Source organism: Hypomesus nipponensis, chromosome 15 (assembly GCF_054491055.1).
Source record: "Hypomesus nipponensis isolate SF chromosome 15, ASM5449105v1, whole genome shotgun sequence".
NCBI lineage: Eukaryota > Metazoa > Chordata > Actinopteri > Osmeriformes > Osmeridae > Hypomesus > Hypomesus nipponensis.
The window spans coordinates 4157512-4172597 of NC_140375.1; the positions used below are offsets into that span (position 1 = coordinate 4157512).

The 15086-nt window shown below is 48.8% G+C and overlaps 1 protein-coding gene across 2 annotated transcripts in view; it reads left to right on the plus strand.

Annotated features, from left to right (window-relative positions):
- Window positions 1–13442, plus strand: part of LOC146257094 (ephrin type-A receptor 4) — a 44325-nt gene extending 30883 nt beyond the window's left edge. Inside the window, exons 9-18 of one of the 2 annotated variants that reach the window (XM_084673551.1) lie at window positions 1325–1383; window positions 1766–1879; window positions 2390–2575; window positions 6237–6298; window positions 6580–6789; window positions 6984–7133; window positions 7485–7678; window positions 9891–10049; window positions 10452–11547; window positions 12254–13442. In XM_084673551.1, coding sequence (XP_084529677.1) covers window positions 1325–1383; window positions 1766–1879; window positions 2390–2575; window positions 6237–6298; window positions 6580–6789; window positions 6984–7133; window positions 7485–7678; window positions 9891–10049; window positions 10452–10566 — 1249 coding nt within the window. In that variant the 3' untranslated portion in view covers window positions 10567–11547; window positions 12254–13442. The remainder of the gene's footprint in view (window positions 1–1324; window positions 1384–1765; window positions 1880–2389; window positions 2576–6236; window positions 6299–6579; window positions 6790–6983; window positions 7134–7484; window positions 7679–9890; window positions 10050–10451; window positions 11548–12253) is intronic. The other variant, XM_084673552.1, reaches the window with a different exon arrangement.
- Window positions 13443–15086: the final 1644 nt, after the last annotated feature.

A 15086-nucleotide genomic window follows, 5' to 3' on the forward strand; every position in this document is an offset into this window, starting at 1 on the left:
GACTCACATCTTCTCTCTCTCTCTCTCTCTCTCTCTCTCTCTCATACTCTGTCTCTCTCTGTCTCTCTCTCTCTGCCTCTTTCCCTTGTGATGGGAACGTCTTGCTTGGTAGCTGTCGAGGTAGGATTAAAAAGTGGCACACGTTGTCTCTCTCCCTCTCTCACACACACGCACACACACATACACACACACACACACGGCTGAGCGATGGTGCCACACAGGAGACATGATTGACGGTGAGACAGCTGAAGAGATGCAATCAGCGACCCCTCGCTCCTCTCCCTCACCCCATCCCTCCTCCTCCACCCTCCATCCTCCTATCTCTCTCTCCTTGTGGCCATAATCTCAGGAAGTGGTTATTTTCTCTGCCGAGCGCAAGGCGTATCAGTGAGCAGCATGAATAGAATGAAAGCGATAGAGGGGCAGAAAGAGAGACCGCGAGAGAGAAATGAAGGGAGGCTTTGCAAAGGGAAAGGAACCAGGGACATGGAGAAAGTGATGGAAGGGAGAAAGAGAGAAGGGAGGGGAGAGAGGAAGAGAGAGAGAGAGAGAGAGAAAGGCAGCAGGTGGGTTTGCAGTGACCCAATCAGAGGGTGTGTTAACCAGCCAGGAGGACAAAGCAGTGACACACAGATGGGATTACATGCAGATGGGGCTCCCTAACCTCGAGGTTTAACCACGGTCCTGCTGACACGTGTGTGTGTGTGTGTGTGTGTGTGTGTGAGTGAGACACTGTACCTTTCTATATGGAAAGCAGTATTTTCGTGTGTGCAGAAGGTAGTTCGATGCGAGTTGAGTGTGTTCATGTGTGTGTGTGTGTGTGTGTGTGTGTTTGCTTTCTGGTGAATGGAGGGAGGAAGTCAGAATTGTGAGTGTGTGTGTGTGGCGAGGAGGGTCGTGTGTGTGTGTGTGCGTCGGGGGGGGGGCACGGGGGGGGGGGGGGGGCACGGGGGAGGAGGTGGGAGGTTTGATTGCTCCTACTGCAGCCAAGCAGGTGGTTGGCTTTGAGTCAAAATGCATTGACGGTCAGTGTCATTGTGTCTCCCCTCTCCTGTTGTGGGCTTTGTACACTCACAGGATGAGAGGGGAAGAGAGAGCGAGAGCAGAGGATAGAGGCCGTGGAGAAAGATGGAGGTAGTGAAAGACGGAGTGAGACGGAAGGAGGAAAGGGGACTGACAGAAAGATGAGAGGGCAGGAAAGATCAAACGGGAGAGACAGAGAGAGAACAATAAACCGCACATCTGGTGCCCAGGCACCAGTTATCCGCCCAGCGTGAGCAGACCACCGTCCTGACCACCTCCGCCATCTTGTTTTTGTCCCCAGAAGGAGTAAGTACAGCAAGGCCAAGCAGGATGCCGATGAAGAGAAACACCTGCACCAAGGTACAGACCACTCGCAATCTCCCCACACAACCCTCGCTCGTTCCCCAACATTGCACCCTTCCCACCCCAACAATATCGTTGCACGAAGCTAACGAGAGACGGCGAAGAAACCTTTTGCGTCTTGACTCTCACGCCAAACGTTTTGCTTCGATGACATAACCCCGAAGCAAAGCTCACGCCAGTACAGAGAGAGGTACTGGATGGCATGAGCTAGATGCGGTGGATGATGACGAGAGGATGCTGTACAGGGGAGGAGAGGAGGGGTAGCGCTGTGTAGCCCGCGGCATGGTGAATACACACAGCCGATGGAGCGTGCTCGTCAGAATGAATGAACCTTCATTTTTTTCCTCCCTCCCCCATCTTTTTTTCCCCTACCCCTCAGGGGCGAGGATATACGTTGACCCCTTTACGTACGAGGACCCCAACCAGGCTGTCCGCGAGTTTGCCAAAGAGATCGATGCATCCTGCATCAAGATCGAGAAAGTCATCGGCATCGGTGAGCCACGACAAGGAGAAAGAAAAACGTTGACGTGCATTTTCCGTACTGTTGTTCTCTGTGTATGTTTCGGTGTGTCTGAGCCTGTTTTTAGTGAGATGTTTGACAGCTGTTTCTGCTCAATGACATGGGGCAACATGTGGTCAGTTGAAGACACGGGGATGACCAGAAGGCGCCTGCTCGCTTTTCACGCCCATTTCTCTGTGATTCCTCCAGAGGGAGGGGAAAAAAAAGTCATCCATGACAAAATAATAAAAGGACAATCAATATCCATTTCCCCCTCTCTTTCTGCTCTGCTGAGGAAGAGGAGGATTTAGGATTAGAGAAGGTCGATCAATAATTAGAATGCGCCCATCCCCGCGCTTTGGTGACCGTGTGTCATCGATATTTAATTGCTGAACATTTGGATTTGGCTTAACCAAGTACGTCTGTGTGTTAATTTAATCCACGTGGCAATGTGCTGAGTTCTGTAGCCTGTATTAACGTGAGTGTGTGTGTGTGGGATGCCAGGTGAGTTTGGTGAGGTGTGCAGCGGCCGTCTGAAGATGCCTGGCAAGAGAGAGATCTGTGTGGCCATCAAGACCCTGAAGGCAGGCTACACTGACAAGCAGAGGCGGGACTTCCTGTCTGAGGCGTCAATCATGGGCCAGTTTGACCATCCCAACATCATTCACCTGGAGGGCGTGGTCACCAAATGTAAGTAGGCCTTTGACTGAAAGATTTCTGACTGAAACCCCTGTACCCTGACCTCTCATAGCATACTCCTCAGAAGCCAGCTTCAGTCAGTTCAAACAGCACAACATAACAGGCAGGACATGCATAGGGAAAAAAAAAAGCTATTTCCCCAAATCACGCCAATAAATCACGCCAAACCAGGTTTGTGGTTTTGGGTGACTTTGAAGTTGGAGGTGGAGACAGGCATGGAGACAGGCATGGGGAGGGGGGAGGGGGGGGGGCGTGGTCACCCTCACCCCCCGCTGCCCAGAGGGCCGAGCCGGAGGGAGGGGGGGGGGGGCTGATCAGTGGCGTCCGGACCACGCCATCCTGGGAATCCCCAGGTGGATCAGCGGCCAGATGGAACAGGTCGGGCACCAACGGGCTAATGTGTCCAGAAAAAGCCCTCGCTCCCCCACCCCCTCGCTCCCCTCACCCCCCCCCAGTCCAAGGAGCTGGGCTCATTAATCATGGTGTCAGCTCCAAATGTGTTTGGGGTTAGAGAGTGATATCCTATCTGCTGGGCCGAGCCCCACGCCTTAGGCTGCTCTCTACCCCCCCTTCCTCACGCCTGTTACACTGTGTGTGTGTGTGTGCTAAATGTGAAGGTGGCAGTGCTACACGTGGAAGACAAACTTGTTTCGTGTGTTTTCCTCAGTATAGTACATGTTTGCCCGTGTGTGGGTGTTTACGCCAGTGTGAGCTTGTGTCCGTGGGTTTGTGCGTCGTCCTCTGTGCGTGTGTGTGTGTGTGAGAGAGCCTTACCGGCCTGTTCAAGTGCTGCTTCTGGCCCCGGCTGCTTAGACAGACAAACTGGTTTAATGTCTCCTGACGGAAAAGCCAAGCCAGCCTATCTGTCCACCTCCTGTGGTAGATAAGACCATTCACACCCATCAGTCTGCCACACACACACACACACACACAGGCTTGCCAAACCAGAGACAGTGCACAGGCCAGGTCACTTATCACCTATCAGACCACTCACCAGAACAAGAGGGAGGGACAGAGAAAGAGATGGGTAAGATGGGGGGGGGGGGGGGGGGGTTAAGTGGATGAACAGAAAGGAGAAGGAGGCAAGGAGGGAACAGAAAAGGAAGGAAGGAGAAGAGCACACAAGAAGGAGGGGGAGACAGAGATAAAGGAAAGGGGAGGAGGAGATAGATTAGAGAAAGCGCGAGCGCGAGAGAGAGGCACAGATGGGAAAAGCAGGGGGTAGAATGATGCAAGTGACTGGCGAGGATAGCTAAAAGAGGAACACAGAGAGAGAGAGAGAGAGAGAGAGAGAGAGAGAGAGAGAGAGAGAAAGAGATGGATAGATAGAGAAAAATAATAAATGAGACGCACACAGAGCAGGAACAGGAACACACAGAAGAGAGAAAGAAAAAAGCAGAGCTGCCCCCCCGCCCCCCCCCTCCCCCAGACCCCCTCCTTTGTAATGACAGAAACCTCGACGTGGGGTTCTCTGGGTTCTCTGCAATTAGCTCTTCACACTCCACTGTGTTTCTGGAATCTATTAAGAATCCATTATTTGAATTGCAACCGCCCCCCCCCCTCCCCCCTCCTTTTTCCAATCAAGTTAAAAGGGACTTTCAATCTCGCCTCACTTTGCAAGCACCCCGCGTCCAAAAGTACTAATTAGGACTTATTAATTATTGATAAGGTCTAAATATGCACGAAAAACCGCAAATGCTTCAGGAATGCCTTTTAAAGACGAAATGGAAGGAGAGCTCTGTCGTCGGAGGCTAATTCGCGTCACCGGGCTAGCGCTCTGCTTGACAGAGCCGTTTTCCCCCCGTCTTTGGTGGCGACCCCTTCCCTTTGGAGACTCGCGTGGATTCGTTTGAGTTCATGTGGGCCAGCTTGCTAATTTCGACTGGATGTGGTGCTCAAGAGGAGGAGGAACAGGCCAGCGGGTGTTCTGTGCTCCGCAGCCCTCCCCCGGGGCCTCTCCTCTCCCGCGCTGACCCCACCTCACCCTGACGCCCCCCCCCCAACAAGAGCCAGCGTTCCCGGGCCCCCCGTTTTTTACATTTATTTGGCAGGTGATAATCGGCCCTTTGGCGGGGGCCTTGCCCCGGAGTTCATTGCCAAAGGCGGCCGCAACGTATTCAGTCAACACAGAATTAGCATGCAAATGGGGGAGGGAGGAAGAGGGCGGGGATGGGAAAGGGGAGGGGCCGGGGTCGGGGGGGTCAGCTGCTCCTCAGAATTGATCCGGGAGCTGTCAATCAAAGGTGGCCTCAGGGGCAAGGCCTGAGGACAAAGCCAGACAAAGATGGCCGACAGAGAACCCCCCCCCCCCTCCCTGCCCTAGTTCAACTCCACTTAGTACTTTGGGGCATCGCTGGAGCCGTGTAATTAATGGTGTGCCAATCAAGTGCTGGCCGGGGCAGTGACTGACGTTCCCTTGGCACACGCAGTGGCTCACTGCAGAGAGGGCAGGCTACCCTGCCTGCCTCTCTCTCTCTCTCTCTCTCTCTCTCTCTTTCTGTCTCTCTCTCTCTTTCTGTCTCTCTCTCTCTCTGTCTCTCTCTTTCTGTCTCTCCCTCTCTGTCTGTCTGTCTCTCTCTCTCTCTCTTTTTCTCTCTGCTCACACAGGCAAACAGAAGATGTCAGCTATTTCACTGGCCTCACAAATAACGTCGGCTAAGCCTACAGCTAGCAACCTGTTGGAGCTTCTAAGTAATATTTAATGACGAATGACGAATCAGCAACTCCAATGGGATTCAGCCTTGGACTTTTCACCGTGTGTTGTGAGTCGTGAGCATGGCTGGTTAGACAGGCACCATCTTGATACTGCTACGGGGCCTGCCTGCCTGCCCCCCGCTCTGTCTCCTCCCCTCCACGCTCCCTCCATCCTCCCCTGATCCACACAAAGACAGCCGGGGAGCCACGGGGGGATCTCCCCCAGCTCAAATAGACACAGACGCTCCCCTGGGAGAGGGAGGGAGGGAGGGAGGGAGGGGAGGGAGGGAGGGAGGGAGGGAGGGAGGGAGGGAGGGAGGGAGGGAGGGAGGGAGGGAGGGAGGGAGGGAGGGAGGGAGGGAGATATAGAGGGGGGAGCCATGACAGAGCCATAGGGTGAGAGAGCAGAGAGACGGTGAGAGACTTGCAAAGAGAGAGTGAGAGAGAGAGAGAGTGAGACAGAGAGAGACAGGACTGACAGACGTGTTGAATGTTAGCATTGAGGCTGAGAGGGACAAAGGAGACAGTTGGTGACATGCATAGAGATGAGACGAGGGAGTGGGTACTAGTGCGACCTTAGTGTGTGCAGGAGTGTGTGTGTGTGTGTGTGTGTGTGCACGTATGTGTTCTGGGAGGCACCGGTGGATCAACCGTGCGTGAGAGAGAGCCGGTATAATGCTCCCTTAAAACTGTCCCCGTTTGTGGTACAGAGTAAGTGAAGTGTGTGAGGGCACCCGTTACACTGAGCTAATTAAATCACTGCACGACAGAGATGGATGGGGTACTGGACACACACACACACACAGCTCTGGGAATCACCTGGGATGTAACGTGCATCGTTTTCTTCACTAATCATCTGTCTTTTGCTGTCTTTTATCTCCTTTGGCTCTGGCTCTCTCTTTCTTTCCTTCTTTTCCCCTCTATCTTTCTCTCTCTCTCCCTCTCTCTCTCTTTACAGGTAAGCCGGTGATGATTATCACTGAATACATGGAAAACGGATCGCTGGATGCATTCCTGAGGGTCAGTCAAGTGTGTGTGTACAGTTTGTGCGTGCGAGAGACACACAGAGAGAGAAAGAGAGAGAGAGAGAGAGAGATACAAGAAAAGATATTGACGGCATTTATAAGGCGCTGTGTGTGGCAGGGTGCTTGGAACCGCATCAAACCTAAGCTGCGTTTCCCACACCAAACAACCAACGCAATCAAGATTACCTATCTGTGCAGCCATCACGTCCTGTCAGATAACCACACGCGAACAATGGGCTGTAATGAGTTTGTGTGTGTGTGTGTGTGTTTACGCAGAAGAATGACGGGCGCTTCACGGTCATCCAGCTGGTTGGCATCTTGCGTGGCATTGCCTCAGGCATGAAGTACCTGTCAGACATGGGCTACGTTCACCGAGACCTGGCGGCACGCAACATCCTGGTCAACAGCAACCTGGTGTGCAAGGTGTCCGACTTTGGGATGTCTAGAGTCCTGGAGGATGACCCCGAGGCTGCTTACACCACCAGGGTAAGAGTGTGTGTGTGTGTGTGTGGGGGGGGGGGGGGGGGGGTTAGGGTTAGGGTTAGAGAGGGAAGGAGGGGGAGAGGGAGGGGGAATTAACGTATCTGTGTGGTGTGTATGTGTGTTTGTATTGTTATGCTTATGTCTTCTTGCATCGACACATGGGCCGTAACATGACATTGCCCATCTGCCAATCACAGGGAGGGAAGATCCCTATTCGCTGGACTGCCCCGGAGGCCATCGCCTACAGGAAGTTCACCTCGGCCAGTGACGTGTGGAGCTACGGCATCGTCATGTGGGAAGTGATGTCGTACGGCGAGCGGCCATATTGGGACATGAGCAACCAAGACGTAAGTCTGCATGAACATGCATCAACATCTACCGTCGTTTAACCACCATCTACCATCACATCAACCAACGAGGAGAATTATGGATAATATAACATGTTACTTTAATCAAAATTTACATCAGGATTTTTTTAAATCTTCTCTTCAGAAAGGCAACCATTTATTCTCAGATAATAAGATTATGATTTCCATCTATCATCTTACATTTGGATTTACTTTTGGAATGTCTATGACAAAATAATGGGCATTTACCCAAGTCAGACTCAATTTAGTTATTACTTTTATGTTTTCAGTATCGGATGTCTTTTATTCACAAGTAAAAATAATCCAAATAATTCCCCCCCCGCCCCCCAGGTGATCAAGGCCATAGATGAGGGCTACAGGCTGCCCCCCCCCATGGACTGCCCCGTGGCTCTGCACCAGCTGATGCTGGACTGCTGGCAGAGGGAGAGGACCGACCGGCCCAAGTTTGGACAGATTGTCAACATGCTGGACAAGCTGATCCGCAACCCCAACAGTCTGAAGAGGACCGGAGGGGAGACCACGAGGTGAGACGCGCGCGCACACACACACACACACACACACACATTGGTAAGCCCCCCTTCAAGGCCAAATGTGCTCACACACACTAACACAAGTACACGCATTTACACAACCAGAAAACGCAATGCGCTCTCGCACACAAATTATGCCATTACAAATGTGACCATACACACGGACCTGCACGCACGCACACACACACGCACTTACGCACACTCCCTCTTTTGCCTTCATGTACAGAAACACAAACACGTATACAAGTAGATTAGCAGAAACACAGGAAACGGCTTGCAGTGAAATATAGATGGTGCCATAGTAGTGACAGAACATTTGTGTATGTCAGTATACACTGTTGTTTTGGCACATACTTTAACATGCACTCCCCACAACTGCAAAATGGACGGCAGGGTGCTGCCCTTTAGAGCAGCATACATGGTCTAATTGAGTCGAGAATTACGATGCGGTCTTGAGTCGAAAACAAACATGACCTTTTAACTTACAGCCCATTACTCTTAAAGAGTAAAACCTGTTAAAGACAACCCACGTGTGTTTACAGAGTTCCAGCTAGCCACAGAGAGTCTGTTTCACTTTAACAGACATGCACACACACACCTAATGGGACAGACAGAGAGAGTGGGGTCCGGGTGGAGTAATTAGCAGAACTGGATCCTCATAAAAGTAGCTTTTACAGTTACGGGAAGAGGTGCCAGTCCATGGAGAGAGGAGGGGTGGGAGGTACATGGGAGTGTGTGTGTGTGTAGAGCAGGTCCCAGAGTCTCCAGGAGCAGCTCAGATCCACACACACACTGTGTAGCGTGGCTCAGAGTAGGTGGAACAGTCCCCAAGGCCCCATGTTTCATCCACTCTCCAGAACGTCGGACAGGCCGATATTCGATTACTCCTTAGCACCCCCCATCCCACAACATCCCAAAAGCCCCCCCCCCCCCCCCTCCAAAAAGAGTTTCTTTAACTGGGCCGTAGCCCCCTCCCACAGCCCCTTCCCAGCCAACACCTGCTAAATTATGGAGAGCTAAGAGCAGTGATGCGGGACAGTACTGAGCGCGCTCAGTCCCTCACCTCAGGCCCAGCGGCCCCACTGTAAATGTTTAATGGCCGCCGCCGCCGTGAAGGATGGGAAAGACAGGGAGGAAAGATGGAAGAGAGAGAGAGAGAGAGAGGGGAAAGAGAGGGAGAAAGGGGAAAGAGAAAGGGGGACTAGTTCCTCTGTGTGTGTCTGGAAGAGCGACGGAACTCCTGATGGATCTCTGTATGTGAGGGGGACTGGGTCAGCCTGTGTTTGACTTGGCCTTGTTTCCGGAAGGACAAACAGAGAGGGGATGGAAGCTGCAGTTGTGACTGACCTGCTGATTCCATCAGTCAGGTCCTGTCCAACTGTCTATTGACGAGGCAGAGGGAGATGGACAGAGAGAGAGAGAGAGAGGGGGAGACAGACAAACAGACAGATGGACAGAGAGTGAGAATGAGGGATATAGATGGCCAGAGAGAGAAAGAGGGAGAGAGACGGAGGTGGATGGAGAGAGAGGGAGCCAGCGAGAGGAAGACTACCTTTAGTGGCCTCAGGGTAGGCTGTCACCGATGTGTAGTTCTCTCTCTGTTGGAGTCAGAAGTTAAAAAACATCAGTACCCAAAAGGCCAGAGGGCAAACTGTCTCTACCTCCACCTCAGGTCCTATTTTAATTGGTCGGTCCTGTGTTGTAGTCCTTGGTGAATGATAGGTGAGGTGATGTAAGAAACCAGATCAGTTCTGTGTTGGACCCTGGGGGAGCTGGGCTGTGTATTCTGTACTGTACTCTTGTCTTGTAAGCACAGCTTCCAAAATGGTGGCTTGCTGGAAAGTCCCCTTTCCACTCATGTAATGAATTACTCGGTTTTACCAAGATAACATTCAGGATAAACAATGGGTCAGACAAACACAAACTCATTAACTTGAATCTTGACACTAGGATATTTGGGAGGGACGTGTGTGTGTGTACTGTATGTTTGTCGGTGTGTTTGTCGATGTATGTACTGTTTGTATGTACAGTATGTCATATGAATAGATGGATGGATGTTAAGATGTATAAATGTATGTATACTCTCGATGTAGGTATATCGTTAAACAATGACTCTCCACTGGGTATAATGCTTCAGAACGTAGACTGACCTCCACTTCCACCTCCACCCTGTCCCTCCCCCCGTGCCCCGTGTCCTGTCCCCCAGACCCAGCACCACCCTGCTGGAGCCCGTCAGCCCCGAGGTGTCCTCCGCCCTGGGCTCTGTGGAGGACTGGCTGCAGGCCATCGGCATGGAGAGGTACAGCGACAACTTCAACGCCGCGGGATACACCACCCCCGAGGCTGTGGTCCACATGACACAGGAGTGAGTAACACACACACACATACATACACACACACACACAAACACAGGCACACATACACACACATTCATAGTCAAACAAAGCATGTAAAGATTCATTGCAAACTAGTAGTTACAAGATATTAATTAAATTGCATATTTTATGTAATTAAGGGGTGTTGACTTTACAATACACAATGGGATTTGATTTCACATTTCTCTATGTATTTCTACAAATTTAGCTGCTGTAATTTTCTTTTTCTTGTTTTCCATTCAAATTGCTTTTTGACATTTTAGAAGCATGAGCCAGAGCCTGTTAAACTCATCATAGAGAACAAATGAGTAGATATCCATGGCAACTCAGTACATGTGTTGGTGTTGTATTGGTTCCTAATGGCTTCTTTCCTCCCTTGTTGAAAAACACAGGGACATGGGCCGCATTGGAATCTCTTCAGCAGCACACCAGAATAAGATCCTCACTAGTGTCCAGGGAATGCTGTCCCAAATGCAACAGATGCAAGGCAGAATGGTTCCGGTCTGATACATAAAGAAACATCTTCATTTCTTTTACTGGGAATAAAAAAATACAAAAACATCATAAATATCAAAAAGACAAACGAACGATGAAATAGTTGACCTCATCCATGCACTTTAAATTGGATTTAAAAGAAGACAAAAATGAAGAAAAGTGGTTGTGAAATGGCACTTTTTTTGTATCAGACCTTCTCCTTACCCTTTTGAGAACGGGATATTTGTTTCTGTCTGCGGTTGATGCAGAGGATGGACGAACAACCAGAGGAGGTTCAGAAGAGCTGACCTGGAGAGCCTTCTACCGTCTGGACGGGACTCCGAGAGGGACAGCTCCTCTGGGCAGAGTTTAGTTTCTGGAACGTTCTTTTCTGGAATATTTATGGAGCCGATATTTGATTTCCTGTGTTTATGTATATGAATTGTTTCCTCTGTGACTTGCTGGCTGCCATACCCTCCATTGTCTCGCTTCTAGCTGGACTTGTTTAATATCCTATGAACAAAATGGTGGACTCCAACCCTCAGATAAACAATGGTGTTCTGGGACATGGAGTTTTGAGGGGCTGGGGAATGAAGGGGGGGTCACTCTGAGGAGGTGTGGTTTTGCTCCGTTCTGGTCCTGTTTTGTCCTGGAACGGTGTGTTTTGTTGCCCTCTGGGTGTTTCTCTGAATGTCTTCGATCTGAAGAGGTGCATTCCTACACCCTCTGTCCTCCTGAATCCCACAAAATACACCGCTGCAAACCCCTCCTAATCCTTTGACTTGGATCATCCAATCTCTATCTCCCCCCGGGAGAGAGCCCGGCCTCCTGGGTGTTCGCATTATTTGATGGACAGCTGTTTGGGCCCGTTGGATTCTGTGTTGTTTGGAGCTAAGGAGTGTGGAATGTATTGGGACAGAACTGTGAGTGAAATGGAAAGTTGGACCATGAACAACAACATCATCAAAACAAACAAGAGAATACATGCTGGACATTATTCAAACAATCACAATGGTAAGTAACTATAAACAATTGTATATTTCAGCCATTTAACTGAAACGGGTTACTGGAATATAAATAAAAATAAATTAAAAAATTGTTTAATTAAAAAAAGTTTTAGAATTTCTTTACCACCTCAATCAAATTTGAAAATGCTAGAATGCTAATGAATATTTTTAAAGAAGATATCAAAATCATTTTTATTCCACCCAAATGTGTTCCATTCTGGAAGTTTGTTTTCTCCAGTTTGTGAGCGCTATCGCACCTTAGACCAATACTGTTCACTGAGAGTGACATCACTCAGATTGAGTTGAAGTGCAGCGTTAATTAACAAGCAGGCCCAGCACCTGAGGTCTGGGGAGAGCAGATCAATAAGAGCTGCTCTGTGATCAGTCACTGGCCGAACGGGCCTGGCATGGAAATGAAGGGGATTTATCAGTGGGTGTGCCTGAGTCAGCAGGAGGACTGGCACAGCTCAGTTTCCCCTAATAAATAAATTGCTCTCACCCGCTTGTTTGTTGCCAACCAATACAGCTGATGTCACCTCAGGCATTGTGATGTTTGTGTAGAACTATCTAGGTCAATGACTCTGATTTTCCTCACAGCCCCGAGTATGTCTGTTGGTGTTGTTGCTTTGAACTGCGAGATTTAGGCTGAAAATGTTGCTTTTAGTCAAGCCACCCAGACTCACATTCTCTGCCTCTTCTCCATTTTTCTCCAGCTGCCGCAGTCCATCAGCAAGAGGGTCCCTCCGCCTCACTGTCTCTTCATGACCAGCATTCCTCCTCTCTCTTCGTCTCTCCTTGGAGCCTCCTCCAAATTGCGGGTGAGAGATCCAGCTCTCTCTACATCTGGAACCCCCTCCCACGCCATCGCTGTTGGCCTGACTAACAGACTAGCATTCCACGGCCGCCAACCGCTTCATGGAAAGCAACACGAATGAATCAGCAACGCTTAACAAACATTAAAAGAATGTAATATAATCTAGAGACACTTGCTCCAGCAGATGATGTACTTGTTTTTATGAATTTCAAAGTTTCTTTGTGGTTTTTGTTTTGTTTGCATGTATAGTAAAGAGCGTATGATCTGAGGGTGTGTGTGTGCGCGCTCGCGCGTGTATGTGTGTGTGTGATGAGTGGGTGTGTGTGTACGTGAAACTGAATAAGTGACAGTCTTTGAAGTACCATCAATAATTGTGTATGTTTTTATGCCACTGTGGAGAGAGACAGTGAAAAGTGATTAGTTTTCCGGAACACGGTATGAAAAAAAACCTTGACTTTGTTTTGTGTCAATTCAAACTGTGTGAGGGGTCCCATGTCTCATGTGGCAGATCCATCCACTAAAAGCATTTAAAGAGCATTGAATGCACCCCTAAGGGCTGTAACAGCACTTGCAGACAGGACACAGACATAAGGACACAAGGATTCTACAAAGACATGCTGACAGACAGACACGTTGACAGACAGCCACAAGGCAGACGGAACCATGTATGGGGATATAGTTTGGGGGACCTTTTTAAAAGGAGGCGCCAAGGTAGACCACAAGGACTTGATGCTGGAATAAGATGTTGAAGGGAAAAGTCGTTCTTATTTTGTATTTGTTTTCCAACATGCACCAAAATGTAGTCAGGTTTCATTCAAAGGATTTTTGTTTTCTTTCTTTTGTAAATGGCGTAATATCTGAATGTTTTTGAAACCACGCAATGGTTCACATACTTCAACTGCCTCCGTCCTTAAAACCAGCGCAATGCTCTTCTCTTGTGGTGTTTTGAGTTTTTTTTTATCAGTGAGTGGATCTGTATGGATATATGCAAGAAGTATGGAGGGAGAAGAGGAAAACAGAATGTACTGTACAATACGTTTTTTTGTTTAGTTTCAATGTCGATTTGAAAAAAAAAAAACTAACAAAAACACACAGTAATGTTTATCATTGTATGCCTTCCGATGCCATATGATCTAGCCATGTAGATCTAACATTTTCAATCTTTCTGTTTGCATTTTATTTTTGGTTGTCATTTGATTTTGTTGAGGAATTTAGGTACATGTAACTTATGTCATTTATTTATGGTCTTTTATATCTAGTTTGTAAAATGCTAGCTCAAGTGAAGAAAATGAAGGGATGCAGAAGTGCATTCTTATTAAAGTAGAAACCATACGCGTGTTCTCTGCTTATTACACACAAACACCATATGTTGGTCATCAATTATCGGATTACTTCATCATTACATGACATTGAAACGCATAATTATTAAATGTTACTTAGTTATTATGCATTCATGACATTACTGGACTTGGGGGTTGCACATAATGAATGGAAAAGGAAAAACCAGAGCTAGCGCATCCATCTACCAGTCATTAGGGCCAGACACACACACACGCACACACACACACATGCACAGACACACACACAAACAAACACACTAACTTGTGAGCTCCCAAGTGGGTTGGCAGCTTGTCCCCTCTGCAGCACATGGGACAGATATCATGACTCGGACCTTCACGATCTGTCTCCAGCAGCTCCTGGGCTGTGGCTAAGGCCAGCCTTTGGCACCGTGTGTGTGCTTAATCAGAACAACATCTGTTTCCTGAGCCCCTTCCCAGCGGCGATAAAACACTGATTGTTCTCACCCTTTGATAAGTAGAAGAGAGGGAGAGAGATGGAGGAAGAGGGGGCCATTTTTAGAAAAGCGCTGAAGTGAGTTTCTTGCCAAATTGTGTTTTACATGTTTCCTGAGAACTCCCCTATTACAAGGCATGCATACATTAGGGGCAAGTGATTGCCGGGGAAGATGTTTATCGTCGTTGACGGAAAAGAGAGTTGGCGAGAGTTGTGTGTTTGTACGTGTGTTGGCATTGTGCTCGCTGGCATGTGTTGTGTCTTTAGAGGGAGGACTGCAGCATATTTCACAGTGTTTAACAAGCGCAAATTCCACACAACTGAGAACATGCTTGTTTGGTTCTACACCTTTTCAGGCAATTCTACTTTTTTTAAATACACAAAGCCCATGCTATTAAGCACCACTTTACAACATTAAAGTCATTCTTCCGTCGAAAGATCTTAAATGTGCATTAAACTATGTGAGCTCATGTGTTGAGATTACTCCTTAAACAAGAATCTGTAAGATAAGACAGGAATGGATGGAACTTGAAGAGGGACGGATGGAGAGAGGACGTACTACATGAACCGAGAGCCCGACTCAGACTCCTGAAGGAGGGAGGTGCACAGAGAAAACAGAGAGGCTGAGGGAGAGAAAGTGAGTGAGCGAAGGGTAGGCAGAGCGGAAGAGAGTGTTTGTAGGTCGTTCACAATGGAGAGGTCAGTTGTCTAGAAGACTCAAGCTAACTTAAGAAAGCCTAGCCATGTTGAAAGTTCAGGTGTTGGTCACTTCTCCGTCAGAGTACAGTCTCTCATGGGGCAGCCAGAAGGAAAGTCACTTCAGCCCTTATTTAGAGGCAAGGCTTCTCTGAAGTCAAGACATCATCCAAATATGGTCTCTTAACGTATTACTTCCATTAGGACCAAGCTACATTACAGATAGTGGAAAAGCCTGATGT